A 24,025-nucleotide genomic window follows, 5' to 3' on the forward strand; every position below is an offset into this window, starting at 1 on the left:
CACAACCACACAATCAAATAAAAAGTAACTACGCAGGGGGAGAAAACAAAACAAACACCCAGCTGATGAGGTTGGACTGTGCTCCGTGTGAACCCATGCATGGACGGCTCCATGTTATTCCGCTCGGGCACCCTCCCAGCAAGGGCCCCGGTGCGCATGCGTGGCGAGCGCGCTACCGCAGACAGGGGGCGTCAACATCTCTCTCTCTCTTTCTCGCTCTCTCTCTCTCTCTCTCGGCGACCGCACTGACTGCAACCTGCCAATGAGAGAGAGACATAGAAAGACAGAGAAGGAGAGAGAGAGAGAGAGAGAGAGAGAGAGGGTCCTGTCAGAGCTCCATCCTTCTTCCAGCCCTATGAATCCCTACATGATTTCAGGAGGATAGGGTGAATTCAGAGGATTTGATTTTAAAAGCCACAGATCTCTCCTTTGTTTGTTTTTGTTTATTTCCCTGCGCATGCCCATGTTTTCCGTGCAGCGCTCGTAGAGGCAGGTGCGAGAGACAGCGGCGGCCGCTCCTCTCCTCCCTGTTTCCAGAGGGGAAATGTCGAGCGAGAAGCCGGCTTCAGCACCACCGGGCTCCGCTTCTTCGCTCACGGACACGGACCGAGACCCGCACCCCGGGCCGGGCTCCTCCGCGCCGCAGCCGCAGCAGCAGCAGCAGGTCGCCGCGGCGGGCGCTAGCTCCGGCGCCGTCACAGGGGAGAGGATGGTGTCCGCAGCCGGCTCCATGGTCCTCCCGGCCGGGGCGATCAACCCCGCCGCCGTGCCGATCAGGAATATCCAGATGAAATTCGCCGTGCTGGTGGGCCTGATCCAGGTCGGGGAGGTTAGCAACCGGGACATCGTGGAGACGGTGCTGAACCTGGTGAGTGTGTGGCAGGAGGCGGCCATAGCAGAATCACTGCGCCCTAACCCGCTATGTTTTATTTACGATGCCTCGCTCAACTGGCTCTGAGGCTTCCAGAGGGGTGATGTCATTTGTTTGTTCAGGGCATCGATCGTAGGATTCTGTTTTTGTGCAGGATAAAAAAAACATAAAGGAGCAAACACGAGGGTGGTAGGCTGGAGAATAATTAAAAGCTGTGTTATTGTAAAAGCCTATGGAGGAGCTTGAATGGAGCATGTGACCCCAGCGAGGCTTCGGAGGGGAGTCTGATCACCGGCCATTGTTGACTAAATGACTCAATGACCAGCTCCTGGTGCAGCGAGGATGGGAACAGATCCAGAGTCAGACGCAGAGGGGAAAGTTTGTGAGCTGGGCTTTTCCTCCCCTGACCCCGGTGATGTGTTACCCTGAAGTGATGCATCGGCAGCTGGCTGGCAAACGGCGAAATGGTTGCATGGTTGCGCACAACGCGGACACACACACACACACACACACACGGAGCGAATGTGCCTCCAGTGATGAGAGGGACACGCTGCGGCTCCGAGCACTGACGTGAAAATGCATCCGACACGGACAAAAGGCCGACTAGCATTATGCTACCAATCGACATATGTGTGCACATTACGCGCAGGCCCATTGTGTGAGGCAGGGCCCTGCATCCTGTGCGCAGAGGAGTGATGGAGAGCTGGGCTCGCGGTGTGTGTGTGTGTGTGTGTGCCTTCACGTTACTGCGATTGTTTTATTTATGGATCTCATATACGTTTGCCAAGACCCCCCCCCCCCCCCTCCTCCATCTTTCCCTCCTCCATCTGAGGCCTGAGCTGCACAACACACCAGAGGATTTAATCCAGCCGGGTGTTTTTTTTTACCCCCCCCTTGCTTTGACAAGACTGGTGGTTCCCGTTACGAAACACATGAGCGCAATGTACAGCAGGCGCGGGTCTGGAGGGTCGGTGCCTCAGCGGGATGTGGGACGCGTGTGTGCTGGATGCCCCCTAGCTGCTTGTCCCCCCCCCCCCCCCCCCTCCCTTCATGCATCAGGCAATGGCGTTTACTGCATGATATTAAATATCTGCCATGATAAAATGGGGGGTCTAATTATGTTCTTTTTGTTGTGAGGAAGAAGTAGAATAATCTATAACAGATCTGATTTCCAGCCAGATTTTCTGGATTTGGACTATTTCAGGGTTCTGTGTTGGCTGTGGCCTATTTACTCAGTGGCTGCCATGGAGCAGGACAGCCTAAACCATTTCCCTCTCAGTCAGACTGATGAGCCATCCGGATTCAGGTCGCCCCTCATCTCCCAATCGATTATTGGTACTACACGGAGGAGCAGGGGGTCTCTGCTGGCTCACTCCGACCTTGTCTCCCTCCCTTACAAACCCCCCCCCCCACCCCCTTGGCTGCACAGGCCCGATAACCATCCGTCCTGTTCCAGTGCCTTCTCCCTCACTCTGGAGGGGGCAGAGAGGAGAGATTGCTGCCTGCAAAGACCGGCCTGGCAGGGCAGCGCCATGCATTTAAAAGCAGGTGGAGAGGAGGAGGAGGAGGAGGAGGAGGAGGAGGAGGAGGAGAGGGGGTTGAGGGAGGGCGGGGGAGGAGAAGAGAGAGTGGAGGAGGATGAGGTGGTAGGATGCTGCAGTGGCTATGTGCTCAGAAATCACCAGCTGATGCAGCGGAAGAGGAGAGGACGCCGGATTGGTCCACATCAGATCAGAGCGTTCAGCTGAGACGTCCTCCGGTTCACACAGATACCTGCGTTCAGACCCGAGCCACATCCCTGCATGTCTGTCCGAGGCATTAACGCACAAATTAAAGGGCTCTGTGTTTGCATTATAAAAGCTCTACTTGCTAAATCCTGAATTGAACAATCCGTTCTGGTGGCTAGGCTGCCAATAGCTAAGCCTGTTAGGGAATTCTGCTGCCCAGCACCTTAATTAAAAGAGTTGAAACAAAGAGGTGTGGAGGCAGGAAACCTCAGCGGTCATGCTGCCGGTACAATGAGTCCACTGTGACCCGAGAGCTGATCCATTATTCCCGTCGATGTGGGAGACCACAGCGGCCACATTCTCCATCCAGCCTGATCGTATTGATCACCCCCCCCCCCCGCTGCGGCCTGGGCGAACAGATGGCTTGTCTGCTGGATCAGATACGCTCCCCGTTCTATATGGCACGGTGCTGGCCTTTGGCAAGTGATGAACTGTAGCGTCTGTGCAAAGGAAAGGAAGAAGAGGAGAGTGAGGACATTACAAAACCTCGGGCCTGAGTTCCGGCCTCACCGATGCTGATACGGCTGTAAACAAGAGAGTGGGATCGGTTTATCAGTGCTGAACATTCTAATGATAATTGATGTTAACCTTTAGATTCTGTGGACACAGCGCACGCTCGTAGAATCACGTGCACTGTGTGTGTGTGTGTGTGTGGACGGGCTGCCGGGGGGGGGGGCGGGGGGGCACAGCTATTACCATCAGCTAGGCATCCCAGTTGTCAAGGCAACGCTGCTCTTTGACTGCCTGCCTCCAGACGCTCGACCACCTGCTGTTGCTCTCCACTTCCGGACTCCTGCAACAGCCGTTCTCTCCATCTCTCTCTCGCTCTCTTCCTTCCTTTGTGTGTCCCGTCGCTCCGTGTCCTGATAGGTGCTTTCTGTTGTTACTGCTTGAGGGAACCTTTGCACTGCTCAGGACTCAACAACCCGGAGAAGGTGCACACACGACACTGCACCACTATGGTGTCACTAGGGAACAAGCTCGGGTTTATGAGCAGATTCAACATGAAATCCAATTTCAGGTGTCTGAAGTGATGAGGCAACAGCATACGACTCATGTCCACTTTTTGAATTCATTGAACCACTTTCTGGTTTATTGTCTTTAATTGGTCGCCTGTCTGTGCATTTGAATGTGATTGCAAACGTTTGATTTCAGCTCGGTCTGGGTTGTGTTGTGTTATTAAAGGTTGTGTTTCTCTTGTGGCCTCTTGTTTTCTTTTTCACCAAGTGTGTGTCCGAGCCCCGTCCCACACACATGGGGCAGAGCTGAGAAGAGACAGGTTGACAGGCTGGTTATGGGTGCAATACAATCTGACAGAGCTGGACAGACGTGAACCCCAAACATCTGAAAGTCATTCTGTTGACAAAGGAGATAAAGTTGTCGAGCCCCCCCTTGCATTAGGGATCAGTGGTGGTTCTCAACTCGGAAGTCCAGGCCTCTCAATGGGGCTGCTAGATAAATCTGAGGGGTCATGGGAGAAGAAAAACATTAATATCTACTTCTGGGCTGATGATTATAGGTCATGAGTTGTTGTTAAAGGCTAAACATGTAGGGATCTGCTCTGGTAGACGTGGTTCTGCAGGACCAGAGTCTCTATGGTGGGATGATCGTGTGCTTGGGTCATCCTGTTAGAGGACAGGGCTTCCCTCTCTCTCACTGATCTGGTGGTTCTGTGGACTGAAGCCTTGAACGTGTCTAGTTAATGGTCGGCCCTCTTGTGGTGGGTGGCTTTGACATGATATGAAGATGGATGTTGGAAGTTGGAAACCGGGTTACGAGAGATGTTCCTCGTCGTCTGTGTGAACTGTTCTGTCATTTCCTCTATTTGAAGACGAGTCAGTCCATCTGGCTGAACGCTGAACCAGCTTATTTTTTAGACAGCTTTATCTAGTTGTAATGCTTTTTTTGGGGGGGTGATCAAAGCATGGTGTTTGTAGGAGAGGAGAAAAGATCGGTGGCACAGTCTGTCTCGGCCTCAGCGCTTGATCTTTGCGTTTCCGCTCTTTTTCACCTCCTCAGTCCGATTTTCTTCTGGCGGTGTCAATCCTCACCTGACTCCCCTTGTTAGAGTTCCCACTGAATCCCTGTTGGCAAACATCTCATTATTCTTGTCCACACACTTCACAATCACCAAGGTCACCTGATACTGAGTCCACAGCCGGCAGAGTCACAGTCAGCATAACACACACACACACACGCACAGGCCTGCAGATCACCAAAATATACACACACTCATTTAAATATTTTCTTGTTTATATTCGGGCACATGTCCAATCTTCTGCACAAGTATCGATTGAGGTTTCTCTTTTCTTAAAGTTGTAATAGATTAAAGGAAAAACAAAGATGTGAGGAAAATAGAGGACAGATTCCGAGAGCTGCTTGCACAGCAATGACATAAATGAGCTGATTGAAACATCACATTCTTAAAGGAATAGTCCATCCACTTTAAAAATCCTAATACGTTTCTGTGTGCTAAGTTGCCCCTCGGAGCAGCATCCTGTTTGAATTGAACAGTTTTTCCTCGTTTGCCCTGTGGTTGCAGTCTCAGGGTTCTGGTTCACTGTTTCCCTGCAGCGCTGTAATCTCCTCCTGTAGCCGAGCAGGGAAACAACAATGCATCGTCATGAAGACCAGGAAATCATTCTCACACACTTCAACAGTCTGACAATTGATGCGTGTCCTTGGTTGGAGTTTTGTTCATAAACAAAACCAGAAAATCAGCAGCTTTATGACATTGTGTTGTTACTGCACATGGAGAATTGTGTGTAGGTTCCCAGCACTCCCAGTGATTCTGAAATTATCAATTAAGCAATTGCTCAGTTGATAGATGCCTAATTGGCAACGCCTTTCGATCATTGATACATTTTATTTTAGTAAAACTTGCAGGTTTCAGTTTTATCAAACCGGATGATTTGCTACTTTTATTTTTCCATTTGTGAAATGATAATGCGATTAATTAAGGAACATTATTAGAGCAACAATAAGTAATTAATTACATCCTACCTAGTTTATGTCCAATCTCATTTAGTAGCTGACAGTGTAAAAAATAATGTGGAGGCCAGTCATCAGTGAACTCAGTCGTCTCTATTAGTGTTATTGATGTAACGGTTTTCTGCTGTTTACAGAAATAATATAATCTAACCCTTTTTGTGATACCTCCATTAAATTGGAAAAACTTAGTCAGATCAGAATCTTGGTCTGCAACTACTAATTATTATTTTCATTATTGATTAAGCTGTCAACAAAAAGATGTAATGTGACAACTGCCAGATGACAACAAACAAACACAATAAGTTAACTGTCTCGTTAGAGGAGGAAAAGCAGAAGATCTCCACAAACAAGAGAATTATTAGCTTGATGAATGACTGAATCACCTGATCATCTAAACCAGTGCAGTGTCTTTCTGTTGGCTTTGCCTGTGCTGAGGCCGGTGGCAGCTTTTCTATCTGAAACCGTACGAGTGACCTGATGTGGCTGAGTAAAGACCTGCAGTACGCAGAACCACGAACTGGAGAACCAGGTGTCAGTCGTGTTGTCGTGAACTCGCTGTCGTTGATCGGAATCCCCGCTTGCTCTCATGAGTCCCAGCCCCCGACCGTCCTTGTTTTCAAACTGTATTAATATTGAAGTTGTTTTGAGTCCAAATCGCATCAAATTTAACACTGCTCTTCCCTTGGCCCTTAACAATACACATTGATTCATGACTCATTTAATTATTCATGACTTTTTTTGGTGGGGGGGGGGGGGGGGATCAAATAACTGATCAATCTAAAATATAATTAGTCATACCATAATTGAATTCTGGATAAGCTTTTGTGAAGCAGGACTGCTGGTGTATCTTGTCTTCACGGGGAGAGGAGGGGAGGGGGGGGGGGGGGGGGGGGGGGGGGGGGCAGGCGAATGCTGCAGCCAAGAGACGTATTTGGAGAAACGCTGAAATTTCAGGGGCAAACAAATGTGACGGGAAGAGGACGCACACTTCTCCAAGTGCTTTGCAGGACTTTGGGAGCTGATGCTGGGGGTTATTTTAGGGAAAGATAAGCTGCTGTAATGCTGCAGAGCGAGGCAGTTTGAGCCTGGAGGGGTGACAGCCGCTGAGTGACATCAGCTAACGGAGACAGCAGTGCCAGGACTGACCCCTGGAATAGAAACCAGTGAAATTGTTCTGGCATGGGGGGCGACCTGCCACTTTTCAGTTCGTGGACACACACACACACACACACACGCACAAATGCACACATGCACACTCCATTTCAGAATACACACAAACGTGCAGCATGTGATTTAGAGGCGGACAGAGGGTGTGGCTTCCACTGCAAGGTCATACGTGACTTTGCTATCTATCACACAGCTGGATCATCCTGACCCCATGCAGCACGAGCCAGGGAGAGAGAGAGGGGGAGAGAGAGAGGGAGAGAGGGAGAGAGAGAGAGAGAGAGAGAGAGAGAGAGAGAGATCCTCATCTCTCCTTAAGAACGAGTGATGGAGAGGGAACGATGGTGAACTGCGGGCGAGAGACATGATGAGAAGCATTCACAGACTTTTCTTTTTTTTTTATAGATGGGAAATTGAAAAGTCAGTGATTGTCATTCAGGTGCTCTCTCCCTTCTAAGTGTAACCCGGGTCCGGCCGTATGGCGTTCTGTGGGGGTCTGATGGGTTCCGCCCCCCCGCGGAGCCTCATCCTGCTGCCTGTCCTCTCTCTGCTCCTGGTGATTGAGGAGTGAAACCCAGCGGGAGCTCCATGGTCTATAAACGGGGGAGTGTGCTCACTACTTTTCTTTTTTTTTTTTTGCATTAAGCACCAATCCTGTTACAGATACCTTGACATTTTGAGCTTTAATTGGCCATTTGTCTTCATCGGTCAATTGTCACACTGTGAGATTAGCTCTGGCCGGCTCGTTAGCACGGTTAACGTTTGCTATGTGGACGCGAGGGGCTGCGGTTGTGGCTTCCGTGCTCTGGAGGCATGTTGGACAAATGTAGAAACGCTTGCTGCAAGGTCCGGGGAAAAAAAAGAAGAGAAAGCAATTAAAAATGTCTAAACGGCAAAATTGTCCCTTTTAATGAAAAAATATTCTCCTCACCAAAATCGTGCTTTAGAGACAAACGTGTCTTTTAAACGTGATGTCCTGACTACATCCTATGAGACATATATGAGTCATATTATACTAAAAACAAACAAAGATTACCACGAAACTTGGAGGGAGGATGTGCTCAAGGTTAGGGAGGAACGTTTTAACTTCGATTTCACTTTCTTTAAAAATTCACATATAATTTTGTCAGTTTCCTAAAGAATAACTCACAGAACTTGATCACGACTAAGTGCCACTTTAGGTCTCCCTTTTGTCCTTTTCATTTCTTTGTCTGTGTCTCAAATGAAACAGGTATTTGTATGAGCCTCTCCCCGGTCTGATTTGTAGGCTGCATGCGTGTGTGAGAGTTTGAGGAGTTAAGCTCCCAGGCTAAACCGTTCACCTCTCTGCGTCTCAGATTGCCTCAACTCTGCTCCACTTCTCCAAATTCCTCCTCATCCATCGTTAGCTGTTATTTCCAGAAGCTGGGATTTCTCAGAGGATCAGCCATGTCACATTTTGGGGTGAGGGCACCTTCTGGGAATTGGGGGGGGGGAGGGAGGGAAACACTTGCTTAACGGGACCTTTTTGCGTCTTTCCTCGCCCGTCTCTCCGTTCTTTATCGTCCCTGTGAGCACATCCGTCTCCCGAACCCGTCGGTGTAATCTCGTCCCCTCGCTCCCTCGCTGACGCCCGGAGTTGGGTGAAGCGGCTGCTGCATGATCCCTATTGTGAGGTGGTAATGGAGCTGTCTGCGGCGCCATTCCTCCCCCCCCCCCGTTCCCTCTGCTCCTCTCGCTGTCGCCTTCCACTCATCTTTGCCACGTTTCACGCTGAGTGAGGCTGGAGCACGGGAAGCCTGTGTCTGCCATCACTTCTAATGTGCAGCGGCTAACTGTGGTTCTTAATGTGGATGTGGAGTTGAAGGACGAAGGAGGAGGACAGAAGGCCCGCTGAGGAGAGGAGGAGGAGGAGGGAGGAGGGATGTTTTACGACTTCATTTTTTAAGTATTCTGAGCACAGGATTGTTTGTTTGGCTTTCTGTGACGACGGTGACAGGAGCGTATGAATGAGTTGTAGAAAGGAGTTTGTGTTTTTTTTTTTCACTACTCCGAGCTGTCACATAAATATCTTGAGTTATATTTTATATTGACAGTCTTTTCTCATCGAGCTGCAAGAGTTCAGTTCACCAAGATACAGAAATTGTTATCAGACGCCAGATATCGGTTTACGGCGGTGAGACGTTACACACAAGGCCATGAATGGAAGACACAATCACAAACGCCTCAACACAACGGAACTGAGCGACAACGAATGCTAACGATGAAACGTGCTTAAAATGTGATGCTCGTCTTTTCGAGGGGCCTTCGTCCTGTTTGGGCAGCTCCAAGCACCGTTACCTTAACTCCTCTAACAGACAAGCATCACATTTTAAGAGACAACTGGCTTGACCACGATCTTTACAAACGACGGCTCTCGAAAGCAGAAACGCTGTGGAACCCATTGGTGGCTTTTGTGGTTGTGTTGTTGATTTTGTCGTCAAGTTGTGTCTCTTTCGCTTGTGTTTTCTGTATTAAATTTTTTTTATTTCACAATGAAAACATGAGTCATTCCCAACTGCTCAACTCCAAACTTAGTCTCTGTTAAACCCTCTGTGCTAAACGCCCTCAGTGTCAGCCTTTGTGTATTTGTAATCAAACATATGTAATAATTACACTCATTGATTTTATTGATTCACAAATGCAGTAATAGGAGAAGTCCTGACTCGGATTGTCTTCTTATGCAAGACACGACTAACCGGAACCAACTTGAACCAAAGAGAAGTGTGTTAAACTACTGGGTTCAAAGAGTTGTAGGGATTGTTGTCGTTTTACTAGATCTGACTTGTGAGCGACTTTCACCTGCACCTTTGCAATATTAATGTCTTTTTATCAACTTTCCCTAGATTTTGATATTAAAAATAAATGAGGATGAATCCAAACATTGTTTTATATAAATAACACAAACTGGAATACTTGAAACCTGATAATTTACCTTATAAACAGTATAAAACAATAATTAATAGACTAAAAAGGGTAAAGACAACCAAAGAAGAACACATTTCCTTGCATTTGTTACACTGTACCCAGCTTGTTATTATTGTATCTCCCCATAACATATAATTTCCTATTATTAAACAAATCCTAATAAATAATTCATTCAGCACTTACTATTCATACGTAGGTTCCAGAACGTGTATATACATTCTTCTTTTCTTCCTCTATGCTCCTTATTTGCACACAATTGTGTCTGGCTGGGCGAAGCTATTGTGTCTGGATCTTTTTTTTTTTTTTTTAAATATCCAACATTTATGTCTGAGCCGAGTGTGTGTGTCTGTTGGGAGAAGGGGGGGTATCATTTCTATAGCATCTTGCTACGACACATTTGGATCAAAACCATATATATTTGACTGTGTGTGTGTGTGTGTGTGTGTGTGTGTGTGTGTGTGTGTGTGTGTGTGTGTGTACCAGTCTGGCGCCCCAACAATGCACTGCTCTCCAAATGTAACAAGCTGCTTTGTTTAAATTACCTGGTGTTTGTGCGCTGGTGAGTGTCTACGCCCTCAACATCCCTGAGAGCTGATAAACCAGTGTTCCTACCAACCCTTGCTTTCGTCTCCTACACCTTCATCTGCACATTCTCTCTGGCAACACACTCAAAAAGCTGCAACACACACACACACACACACACACACACACATACCACAAAACACACACACACTGCTCTCTTCCCTCTTGTAGCCCACATTATTGCCTGGCAGGCGTGATTTTATATTCATGCTGGCCTACTTCGCCTCCCTCCCTTGGCTCCTCACACACACACACACACACACTCACACACATCTGCTTTACTGTGAAGTATAGCTAACTGTGTAGTTATTCATCATGCTGCATACTGCGTACTGCAGTGGCTGAAGGTTGTGTTGTGTGTGTTGCGTCCGTGTTCTACAGCTAATGTTATTTTCTACCTCAGCCATCTAGCATCTCACTGCTGTAGCCGCACTTCCCCTGCAGCAGGAACCACGGCATCAGAAGTTGTAACAGGTCATTTAACACCACATTAGACCGGTTAGTGGATCCACACCGGCTATCGAACCAGGACGTTTCCCACCTCAGCTTCTCGTTACTTCCATCAGTTTCCTGTGCCTGGTGAACGACTGCATGTTCTGCCAATGAAACAGGCTTCAACGTGAGAATGCAGATGAGAGCTACTCGCTCCCTCCAGGGTTTCATCTCACAAATCCTCTTCAGTGATGACACAGAGCTGCAGCTGAAGGGGAGGGTTAGACAAGAATGTTTAAACTTACAGGCAGGGAGAGACCTTGGTTGATGTTGTGTATACTCCAAAGTTAAATGAACCAGACGGTGACACATAGCATGCTCCTTTACTGTGTTCTCTCCTTTGGAGGTGATGCTGTCTGTCTGTAGCTCTGCAGCACCACTGGTTTCAGGAGACTGGTCTAACTCAGCCAGTGAAATAAGAACAGAGAGCCAAGTGGAGACGGGGGGCTGGCTGTCCCTCAGTCGTGTCCACAGCCCCAAAAACAAACCAACCAGTCTTTACCGATGATTATGCCGAACCAAAGGCAAGAAACAGCGATGTTGTTCAGGCTAAGTTTTATGTGTTGGAAAATGTCATTAAAAAAACAATAACAGAAATCCATTAAAACTGCAGATCAATGTTTGTGGCAAGGTGTGAAGGGAAAGGGTTTGAATAACCAAAACAGCTTTTCCAAGAGAAGGGACTTAATAGAAACCCAAAAAATAAAATAAATGTATTAAGAAAGATCACTTTGGTTGACTCAGATTCTTGAATTGGCTCATTACTTTAAAAAAAAAATCTTTATCATTCAGTGTGCAGCTGCTACCTGCAGAGCGAGCGCTCCACACTGTAAAATCCTTCTAAAGTAACCAAGCACAGTTCTCACCCATCCCCTGAAGTTATCTCTACTGATCCCAGTGCAGCACCAGGATTCAGACCCACACAGCAGCGTGCCAGGTTCTGTCCTGCTCTCTCTCTCTCTCTCTCTCTCTCTCTCTCTCTCTCTCTCTCTCTCTCTCTCTCTCTCTCGCAGCCAATACCTGGCGGTGGTGATGACTCACTGCTACCCACCTGACATCACAACCCCCCCCGACGCTTCCTCACCCCGCCATTGCCCCCGCTGCGTTCAGGCCCCGGTTCCAGGAAGACTATTAGTTCCGAACACAGAATGTGGATGCATAGAAGCATTTCTCCTAATCATGCTAGCGTATGGAGTCTTGCCTTGAGTCCGCTCATCTTACCAGCGCGGCCGCATATTGAGATTTCACTTACGCAATGAAGTAACAGAGGGATCGGCAGATTAGTCACTGCTGCTGAGGCTCATGCACACTTTCTTCTACAGTAGCTTTACAGTTTAGCAGGTCGCTTGTTTAAGCATTTGCAGGTTTTTTTCCTCACCTCAAAACTTAATAGATATGATTCATGAACTGATTGTATTCTCAGAATTGACGAACTCTGTTTTTTTCCCTCCGCAAGAATAATTTTAGACTTTGCAACATCGCTTGTAGATTTAAAAACGAAAATATCTTTACCTAGATCTTGCAATCTTCCTTTAGGTGTCTGCCCTTCTGGAAGAAAAGTGCGGGAGCTTTCAAGGCTGCAAGTGTCTGGCGGCAATGAGTGTGATATTTGAGAATGGGTTTTGTGTCGATTTGACCTTTTGATAGACTTTTTATTCTGTGGATGAATTCGACATTGTTATCTGGGAAGGCCGCTTTAAGGAAGTATCTTGATAACATCCTGCTCTTACACTGTGTCTGAGTTTTACCTCCATTGGGAAGGCTGTGTTTCCATCTGTCTCTCTGCCCGTCAGTCAGGAGGATTAGCAGACTGGACCGATTCCCATGAACATGAGTGGGGCCTGACCCAAGGAGACAGATAGCAGCATCGGACATGCATCGAAAACTGCGGAAAACGTTGGATTGGACATCGGCAAGAACCCTCTGTGTCTTCTGCACTTCAACCCACACCGGCTTCAAACGACACCCGTCTCCACGACCGTCCGGTGTGGAGGACGAGTCTGAAGTGAGGCTGACGCAGTGACAGGCCCTGGGCACAGAGACACCTCCACGGAGAGGCAGGGGAAGTTTCTGATTGTTCTTTGGAACAAATGTTTCACAGAAGAACAGGAGATGAGGATATGTTGAGAGCTGAGTTTGGTCTCACGGTCTGGTTGTTGGTGTTTTTCATTTTTCGCTGTTTGTCCGACTTGACTTCGGATTATTCTGTGTACAGTATGTGTGTCCCCTGTGTGTGTGTGGTCTTTGTGGTACAATAACACGCTCTACTGACCTTCACAACCCTATTGTATGTGTGTGTGTGTGCGTGTGTTTGTGTTTGTGTGTGTGTGTGTGTGTGTGTGTGTGTGTGTGTCACTCCCGATCCTGTCTTATGATGATGGATTACTGAGAACCTATTGGAACTGCTTGCTGCCTCTCTTATCCTCCATCAGCTGTGGCTCAGAGGAACAGTACTCTCCATTGTTTCAGCGGATGGCGAACACGTGTGTGTGTGTGTGTGTGTGTGTGTACATACATGCACCTGTCCTGCTGCAGCACACACACTCGACCAATAAACAGATTAGTGATCCTGAATTGCCACCAGCCTGGCCTGAGTCAGGGCTGCGGGATTTATCTGCTGACCTTTGACCTTTAGCGGAAGCTTTTGTGCACCTGCCTCGTCACACACACACACACACACACACACACTGTCACACACTCGGCCACTGCACATTTAATGGACCGGCTGCACTCATTCATGGTGTTTTGTTATTCTGGTCTGTCCCGTTGTGCAGTCTTGAAACTCTCGGCTCTGCTCCCGTGCCTCCTCTTTCATCTCTGATCTGCCCGGTGAGGTGTGAGCAACGTGCAGGATGCCCTGTAGGAGCTCACTTCCTGTCAGCTTCCTGGAAACGAGCGCGTTTGAGTGGAGACAGGAGAGCAGGCCTTGTTAAAGCACCTTATCTCCGCCTGGAGTCCTTCCCTCCCAGGCTCCCGTGACATGGCGCGCGGGGATGCCCTCGTTACTGCCTACTGTCTCGTGGAAACAAAATCTAGAGAGAGCAAAATTGAGCTGCCTCTCGTCCTCGACAACCTAGCAAGACGACACCTTGACACCCCCCACTCCTGCAGCTCGCCATTCAACGTCTGCTTTCTCTCCGCTCCCCCTGTGTCTTGAAGGATTCAGGAGTATGTCTCATTTGTTGTGTGCTGTCCTTTCAGTCTCCACCTCTCATTGATGCTGTTTTTCTCCCCCTGCCTCTGAGTTTTTCCCTTTCGGTCGTTTCTTCTTCCCTCTCCCTCTGCGCCCCGGCAATTTAAATGCTTTCTCTCTCAAACCCTGCGCTCCTCCAGATCTCTTGGTCCCCCGCTGACAAGCTGCCTTTGGTCCTTTTTTTCTTTTTTTTTAGAAATATGAAATTGCTGAGGTTTCTCTAGTCTGGTAAGGATCAGGCATTTCCCTGATATAGGGGTGTTGTAGAGCCCCCAGTCCACCGGTCAAAAAAAACACCAACATCTGGTTTTTGCCTGCAGCATAAACACTGGTTTTGAACAGCAATGATTGAAACGTGACACAATGGTGAACACATTAATTTGGCAAGACAGCAAGGTGAGAGAGCGCCTCTAGGTCGGGGAGTTTGTGACGTGGAACATGAGGCACCAGGGAATAAGGCAGAAGGTCCATTTGCAATGGGAATGGAGTCAATCGACCATTTAAAAAGGGTTCAAAGAGTTCTCTAACCTCACAGCATTTAGATTGTGTATTAATCTTTTGGGAATTTTAAGATTATTTGGTTTTTAGGGTTCGGTTTTTGTCATTTGGTTTGCTCATCCATAAATAAAAATCAATCGTCTCAATCTCTCATGTTGAATCTATGAGGAGGATGGATCGGTGCTCATCCAGTGATTTGTGTGTCCAGTTTGGGCTTTTAAATATTAAATGGTCTATATTTATTTATATATATATAGCACTTCTATTATTATGAACCACCCAAAGTGCTTTACAGTCCAAGTTACATTCATCTATCATTCACACACTGCCAGCTCAGTTTCTAAGGGAAATGTAAGGTTCAATGTCTTGCCCAAGAACGCTGCCGACCGGAAGAGCAGGGGATTGAACTACCCACCTTATGGTTGCTGGACCAGAAGACACAACCAAGATTGACAGTCCTGAATTATTTTGGTGTCATCGTCCATCAGAAGAGATTAGTTTGTTTTCCATTGCACTTCCCAGAAATATTCCAACAACTGGGCAAAGGTTTTCTTATGATCAGTTTATCATTGCAGGTTCCAGTTCACTTATCAGCAGCTGTGATTCTTATCCCTGCTAAGGCTTTACATGTACTTTCATTTTCACATGTTTATTATTTCCAATTGTACCAATTTTCTTGGGAAAGACCCATCTGGTACTGAGTGACTCTGGATCAAGTGGTGTTGAGCTGCATGGAGCAGAATGTAAATTTATTCATGAGAAAGCACAGTAGTTTATTACTCTAGCTGGGGGCTTGATTTTCAGAAGTTCTCCAGCGCTCATAGTCTCAAGCACATAATTTATGTCACTAAATCTAAATGCAAAAATGTGTATGTTTGTTTTTTTAGCGGTGGATCTACTGAGAGCTTACGTTTTGAATATTTGCGTTCTCTGTTGTCTCACACCTCGTCCACACTAATGGGGATTTTTGCAAAACAACCGTCTTCCTCTGTGTTCACCTACTGGCTGGGGATACGTTTTTTAGTTAACTCGTAAAAATATTTTGTAAAACGAAGGTCGTGTGAACAGAGATATTTTTGAAAACGGATGGGGATCTAGTACGGTTGTAAAAACAAAGGCCTCCATGTCCTTCAAATTTAATCTAAATCTAAAGACAATCTTTTTGTTATTTCCTGCTGACATCTAACAAATAGACAGACTATCTACAAGTGTGAGAGAATCATGTCAGTTGCTCAGAAAGACAAAAAGGGCTGGAAAACTTTTTTTATTTTCTGTTTGTTGTCCAACAGCATGTGACGGGGCTTATTGCGAGATCCGTTACTAAGCCTCTTTAGCCAATCAGGTGGCAGACATTTTAAACTGCGGTTGGATAAGGTCAGAGTTGTGATCACCTGGCTGCCGTCCTCTCTCCCAGTCACAGTGTTTGTGTGTGTCTGTGTGTGTGTGTGTGTGTTTCTGACCTGAATATTTCCCCTGAGATCATCTCAAGTCTTTGAACAGTGTGGTTCCTGTTTTGCCGCGGTCCAGTTAGAGTCATATTTTGCCATCACACACTTTCCCTCTTTGAAATTATTGATGGTATTAATACAGATATATGTGCGGTTGCAGTTGTGCGTGTCTGACAGTGAATTCCGAAGGTCTCAGTGAAGGATTTCTGTTGTTATCCACCAGCACAGAGAACCAGAGCTGCTTGCAAAAAAGGAAATTGTCTCTCTTGCCTGGTTAAGGTGTCGTTTCCCTCTCTCTCTCTGTTACTGCAGTCTTCTCCTCCGTCCTGTTTGTGACGACCGCCTCTGATCTCCCTTTTCTCGCAGCCCCCCCCCTTCCTCCCTCGCTCTTTGTTGTTCCTCTCTTCTCTTCTTCATCTTCTCTTCTTCTTCTTCTTGTAAAAGCTCTCTCACCTCCCACTCCAGTAAACAGACATTTCAAAAAACGGATTTCTCTTTTCATGCTGCTCTTATGCTAATGAAATGGCGCCTCATTATTATTGGATTATTTGGGGGGATGATTCAGTGTGTCGCTGCAGCGCTCTTCTTCTTCTTCTTCTTCTTCTTCTTCTTCTTCTTCCTCTTCTTCTTCTTTCTTCTCTCCTCTTCTCTCTCGTTTTATAACTCATGCTGCCATTAATGAAATCGCTGCTGTTGTGAGCATGTGTGAATGTGAATGTGACAAACTGACAGAGAGTGCTGGTGAGAATGAGTAAAAACTAAAGGCTTTTTTTTTGTTGCAATGAGTAGCTTAAAAAGCTTTTGCCCTTTGAATGCTGAGTGTGTGTGTGTGTGCATTTGTGTGTGTCTGTGTTGTGTGTGTGTGTACAGTTAGTTTTAAGCTTGCACATGCAGGACCATGTTGGAGTGAGATGTTGGAGGCGGGAAAAGACACACTTCCCTTGACGCCGATGAACTAGAGACTAGAGTCTTTCATGGAGACAGATCTCAGCAGGTATTACTGACATCTCTCTCCTTCTCTCTCCTTCCCTCGCTCCCCTTTCATCTGGCTCTCTCTCCTCTGGCTTCCGGCGGTGTTAATAAACACTGACAAGCCGATGGTTGGGAACATTTAACCGCGTTGCCTTTTTCCTTTTGATGTACACAGGCGCACGTTCATGGTTATTTTTTGTGGGAAATGTGCCCAGGCTACAGCTTTTGCCACCAATGTACACAAGTGTGTGTGTGTGTGTGCGCTTGTTTTGAATCTAATGGAAGTGAAGAGCGTGCGCTTTCTTGTTAAATTGGTGGAGCAGTTGGTTGATTGGAATTTTTCCTCCCCCCGCGGCACAGCACCCTTGACTGGTTCACGCTACAGCTGACTGGCAGCAAACCTTCTCTGCCCATGGGCAACCATTTTTATACATACATGACTTTTTCCATATGTAGATTTAAGCCCTGATGACTCAATTTGTGGTTCAGTTTATTATGGCTCATGCATCATCCGGCCTGATTCGTAAGAGAAGGAGAATATTGGTTGCCAGCTGCATGTCGGATTTAATTTCTTTGTAGATTTGATGGTATGTATTAATGCAAAACTCAAATATTCGTGTTTGCTTGGCAACGCAGTGGCTCACAGTTATTTTTAAATCCAATTTATGTTCTATATTTACAGGATTATGTGGGAAAAGGACTAGTGAAGACTCATCTCAACCAAACTTATTTCCTTTGCTCCTCCGTTTCTCTATTTATTTCTCGGTCTCGCTCTGAACCGGCTCTGCCATTGGACGGCTGATGTGTGAGAGTGAAGAGAACAGAGCTGATGTCACAGAGGGAAGTGTGTTCGCGGCACAGAGCTGCTGGGTGAGGATGACGAATCAGCCTGTAATTAACTGCCATCTGCACTTGTGCATTGTCTGAATAAGAACAGTACATCGTGTAGCTTGTGTATTGTGTGGTTCTAGATTGTTTGTTGTCAGTTTGTTTAAAGCGCCCTTTTGTGTTTTTTTCTTTTCTTGTGATGGTTTTCAGCAAAAATCCAGTTTATACACCGGTGTTGGGTAAGGGTTCGATTAAAGGAGGAGGTACAGGTCCACCAGTCCAATCACTGGGAGTGGTTGGATGTGAGATCTGTCAGTTTCCCATGATGCATTAGCTCTCTATCTCACGTGTGGGAGAAACCTTCAGCAGAGCATTAGAGGGAGAGGTAAAAGGTTCCCAGTTCGCTCTCCACTCTCGCGGCTGCGTGAGTCTTTTGTACCAAAATCTCATAAAGATGTAATTTCAAACCCAACTAAAAACTGTACAGCGCATATCTCTGCCAGACGTTCACATTAACAGCCATTTGCTTGTATTTAGATCAGATAGAATGAACACAGAAATGTTCCATCCTCATTATGTAAGCTACAGATTTGTGGTTGTTACAGGCACCTGTTGTATTTGTTACCAAACAGTAACTGAATAAAGATGAACCTTGAAAAATGCTTGATTCACAAAAACTGGATCTACACCAAACTATCGATTGATAATATAGTTTTACAGGGCTCTAATTTGTATATAAAGATTTCTGCCCTTTTCTTGAGAAATTCCGAAAGAAAAATGCCCGGTCCAATTCACTCAACCAAGTGCACATGACAAATTAAAAACACAACCTTGTTGGCTGAGGTAATATAGATACACACACTCACTAATGTCTATAGTTTTGAGACTGCACTTTCGTGACTCATCCGTAAACTCATGAGTCTGGTTTCTGTCTGCCTGCCCTTTTCTGGTCGTGTCAATCTTTTAAAAAATGACCATATTTTTTCCCTGTTCACTCTCCTCCATGTTTGTTGTTGTTTAAATCAAACGTTCAACTAACAAGGTGCACATGGACACACCCCTGAATGCACTATGTGTTCAAATGGAGCCATGGACATACACATGGACACATTAACTGAAAAACCTGCCTCCCTTGAGCTGGTCTAAACAACCCTTATATCACCCAGTTTGGATTTATGTAATCACTGGTGAATTTTGCAGTATCTGACGTGTGTGTCTGTGTGTGTGTGTGTGCTTGTTTGTGTGTGGGTTGAAACCCTGTTTTTCTTTGCATCCTTCTTAAAAACTGCACCACTGTACTTCATTCCTATCACGTCTTCTCCTCCTGTAAAATCCAAAGTAAAAACCTGACACTTCAGGTTCTCAGATATTCCATTCACTCGGTGCTGATTAGGTTTATTTTTATTTTGTGTGAGGGTGTGTATGTATGTATGTATGTATGTGTGTGTTTGCTGCCGACTGGGATGTGAATCTGAAAAGGCTTTCACGAATGTGGGGGATTTGTCTGCCATCTGTGCAGACACTGGTACAAAGGCCCATGGGAAATGCAGTCCAGAACCCCATCCCCCTCCCGCCTGTGTGTCTGTAGGCTACAGTCAGTCAACATGTCATTTCTGATCACAATCATAGAGTGAGACACACACACAAACACACACACTGCCTTCATTGCATCTGTTCATCCCCAACTTTGTTACATCAGTTTCCCAGAGTTGTTCACCTCAGGTTGCATCTAATCATATTTTGTTGTTATCCATTTAGCCAACAAGAGTGGCAGAGCAGAGTGAACACCTCCAACAAGGCCCATGAGTCCCCCTGGTTTCAATCGAGCTGTAGCAAGTGGCACACACTCAGATATGTCATCAAGATTCATGAATTATTCCCTGGAAATCAGTAAAGATTACATAATCCTGCTGAAAACAAACAAACAGACAGACTGGGGGGAAAGATAACCTCATTGGCAGAGGCAATTATTATAATTTTTGGGGATTAATCCGTTTAACATTTAAAGTTCCTTGTTTTTTAGCTCTTTTTATTTTTAATTATATTATTTGTATCTATTTTCTTTTCTCCCTAATGTTTATTTTATTATATTTATGTTTGCATATTGTTGCAAGTGTTCCATATATTTCTTAAAAGCAAATAAATATTTTTTTTAAATAATAACAAGCAAGTCATAATAATTAAAACGTCCCAGGGACCAAATTGATTTCCTCAGATTCCTGGATTTGTCTGAACAAAACTCACACAATGTGTTTGTCCCACCAACAATCCAAATTCCACAGATATTCAGATTAGTGTGATGTAATGAAATGAAAAGCAGTTAATCGTCACTTATAAGAAGCTCAATGCAGCAAATGTTTTGTCTGGTCTGCAGAATAACAAATGACACAAACATGATAATTAAAAATGGTTGCTTATTGAACCTGATGAACTAATCACTTATTCAACTAATTGTTTCCAATCCCTAAACGACTCTCAGGATTAGACATATTGCTCATATTTGCTTTAACTATTCTAGTGACCCTTGTTTTTAAAGCCGGCATCAACCTAAAGCTTTGAAAAACCGAGATTACACAAAGTTTATCCTGAACCTGAATTGCAGCCAATGATCTGCAGCTCTTATCGATGCGGTTTACCCCAGAAAACGAGGTCATGCAGCAAACTGCAGTATGTGGATTATTGAGCGTTTATGTGGCCAGTTGAGCTCCAGTGTAATCCATATTTTATCGTGGATTTGCTATGGTCATCATCTGGGCACTGAAGGCTGTGGGCAATAAAAACCGCTCTGCCATCCCGATAAGAAAGCAGAGCAGCGTTCAGCCGCTCTGTCGGCCTCGTTTCTCTTTCTCACTCCGTCTCTCCCATTCACGCTCTGCAACACAAACACTCTCTCATCGCCCCCGTTGTCTCCTCTGTCCGGTCTGCTTTTTGCAGTTTACACCGTTCGTCCTCTTTGTTTGTTTTTCTCCCTTTTCGTCTCCCTCTCCAGCTCAACCCCCCCCCAACCCCTCACCCCTCTCACTCTCCTTCAATTTTGCTCTCCTGCGCACCGCTGAGCCCTCTTGGCGAAGCGTTAAGTGTATAATCTGTGATCTCATGTCTAGATGGGCCTCTCGTCTCCTCTCTCACTCTGCACACAAAGGGACTGAATGGCCACGGCGCACTCAGGGGACATAAATGAGTAATGAGCCCCACACACACACACACACACACACCTACACACACACACACTGATCACACAAACACACACATGCTCGCACCTCTGCAGCGCCCTCCCAGAGGCTTTAAAGTTGCATATTGATGACGCCGGCTCCAAAGGCTCAATTGAATGCGCCTAGGCTGAGGAGGGCGGCCATTGACCGTCCGCTCGCCTCATCTCTGACGCCTGTAATGAGCAACAGGTGCCTCCTTTGCCGGCCTCGGCCTTGATAGTCATCCAATAATCATCCGGTGTCAGTCAGTCACAGCAATCAGCCGAGTGTAATGGCTCGTTTGATGTGCCATCATGGCGGCGCTGCATAATGGGCTGCGGTGGGTCTGTGAGGGATCGCTCTCCATCAAATGATAATGATTACGGTGTTTATAAATAACGTCTCACCTTTGAGTGTAAACTCCTGAAATACAAACCAGAGCCTGACACAGAACAATTTCCCGGGGCTGATGCAGATGAATCGGGCTAATTTGGATATTCAATTGTTTTTTGCCGGTCATTTTTAAGATGTCGTTTTCAAACCCTTATAACAAAGAAATATGATTGAGGCTTAATGTTTCTGTTAAACTATAGAAATGTTGATAAAAAGCTATAAATGAGAAATCAAGGTGATCAATGTAATCAATTTGAAATGAAATTGAAAATGATTATTTTTTTACACAAAAACTAAATAATGTAAAGGGACATCTTTGTTTATTCTGTAAAATATTTTATTTCTTACTGGCGCATGTTAGCAAACACTGATACTAATATGTCTATGACAAGCACCATTTTATTAACTAACCAGTGAATTACAAGTTTAATTTAAAATCTATGAAACAACACAATTAAGACTAAAGTATAGAGCATCGATGGGATTTTTTTGAATGCAGAAAAGCAATGCTAAACCACTGTGGTAAAATATTACTGGCATTGTTACAATTGTCACCTCAGAGCTCTCATTTCATTTCGGTCTCATTGTGATAAATGAGCCTTGTGACTCGTCACAGCAGGAAAAGCACCGGATTAAATAATAAAATGAATCACGGCTGCTTCTCATTCATTTAGCTGCTTCGGGCTTCAGGGTCCTGCTATTGTGCGCTGGCTCCCTGTCACACTGTCACACTGTCACGGCTTAATGGGACACTTGAATAGCGGGTTTTATAATTATTAGTTACACCTGTGGTTTTCACACCACTCAAAACATCTGTGGGAAAGAAGGGCCGGAATTAGAAAACATTTTCACACAATACTTTGTGATTGATTTTATTCTGGTTTAAACCTCAAAACCTCACAAGGGAAAAGTTTTAAAGCCGTAAGAGGCTTTTAAACTTTTACGTAACTTGACACGTTACCTGGTGAACACTCACTTTGTGGGGCAAAGTAAACACAAGAGCAGAAATTTGTCACGCCGCTTTATTTTTAGGTTTGGGCCGACTCAAGGGAACTGAACGCTCATCTCTGACAGTTCCACATTTGAGGCTGTACAGGGTCACAGAGACCGTTCTCAACAGGAAACTAAAAGACAGTTGTTTGTTCCAACAGTGAAAATGACCAGTGTTCACATTTTCCTGTTAAGGGACATCTTGTGGTCAAAGCTGGAATCTGTCCCTCACAGATGCATAAGTAATGAGGCACTGCAGAGCGTCTTGTGGAGGAAGAGCAGGCAGAAGGTTTGGTCTTCAAAGTGAAATGAAAGAGTACAAAACTGTCAGTCAGTCGTTCATAGAGCCTGACCCTTTTATTGGTTGGCTGATAACGGATATGAGCCTTTCACAGACATACTGCTATGCACCAAATATGAAAATGTTTCCTTTACAGAGTAAACCATGCAGAAAAAGATGTGTTTTAAGATAATGTCCAGCTGGTGAACATAGTGGAGCATGTAGCAGCATGCACAGCATTGTGTTAGTGTTGGTAGAGACCAAACTCAGAGCAAAAAGAAAGTGGATCGTCGAATAGATATTTCTATTCTCTTATTTGTCTATTTTAGAGTCAGGTGTTACAAACATCACCAACTCACTCGTGGTGAATCTATCAGTGTGCTGGTTGAGGAAACTTAATCTGACATTTGCGTCCTCACCTATGGTTCTCACCTTCCGTGCATGTCTTTGGACAAACATTCAGCAAGTTAGCCGGAAACACAACTCCACTGTTTAATGAGTACTTCTGCAAAAGTGTAGCACTGTAACGTGCTGGATGTGTAAATAGGCAAAATGTCAACTTGTTCACAACTTGTTTCTAAAAGTGCCTAATAAATAAGTTATTGCAGGTTTGACTACAGTTGAGATCATTAAGATAATATTTTTAGAAAAGATATATAGGTCCTTTTTGAGGGTAGGGAAAAATTGCGTGATTTGTTGCTCAGGTGTGAACACTGTGTGTCTGACTGCGACACGTCTTCCCTGAAAAGGGCTGTTTGCCCCTGGATGAACTCGGGGCTGTTTCTGAGCAGTGTTGGACAGATTGGACAGAGGGACTGTTTGTTTTTGCAGCCTCTTATGTGAGCTGGTTTTGGCTGGTGGAGGTGCCTGCTCATATAAGCTCTTTGTGGTGTGAAGACGGCCCTGGCACTGACCCCCCCCCCCCCTCCCCTCCCTTCTCAAACTCCCACCCCCCCAACACATCCAGAGTGATGCCAAGCTGAGTGCCAGCTTCCTTCAGGGGGCTGAATGAGCAGCGCTGCAAAGCTGCTCAGGACCGAATTAGAAACATGGGAGCAGAGAGGAAAGGTATCACAGAAAAAGAGATTTCTTTAAAAGAAGAATTTGAAAAAGGGATAGAGAGCATGGTAGACTGAGTTTTTTTCTCAAACCCATAAATAATCCACAATAAGAGGAGATTAGTCATCAGTGGTGCGTCCAGTGGGAGATTCCAGACTGTTTCTAAAAGTGTTTCAAGGTCAACCACAGCACACTCAGAGCTCTGAAGCTCCTGGTAACACAAGGAGGATTATTATATTTCAGCACTGAGCAAACCTAGAATTTTTCATTTTCAGCATGTAGACCGAATATAAATACAATGTCTCCGCTTCCTCCTGTTGAGCAAAAATGTCACAAGTAC

The 24,025-nt window shown here is 45.6% G+C and overlaps 1 protein-coding gene across 1 annotated transcript in view; it reads left to right on the forward strand.

Annotated features, from left to right (window-relative positions):
- The first annotated feature begins 392 nt into the window (after positions 1 to 392).
- nbeaa (neurobeachin a) overlaps positions 393 to 24,025 on the forward strand; it is an 86,866-nt gene continuing 63,233 nt past the window's right edge. Inside the window, exon 1 of the mRNA XM_062406459.1 lies at positions 393 to 868. Within this exon, the coding sequence (XP_062262443.1) occupies positions 545 to 868 (324 nt within the window). The 5' untranslated portion in view covers positions 393 to 544. The remainder of the gene's footprint in view (positions 869 to 24,025) is intronic.

The sequence above is a fragment of the Platichthys flesus genome, chromosome 15 (genome assembly GCF_949316205.1).
Source record: "Platichthys flesus chromosome 15, fPlaFle2.1, whole genome shotgun sequence".
In the NCBI taxonomy this organism is placed as follows: domain Eukaryota; kingdom Metazoa; phylum Chordata; class Actinopteri; order Pleuronectiformes; family Pleuronectidae; genus Platichthys; species Platichthys flesus.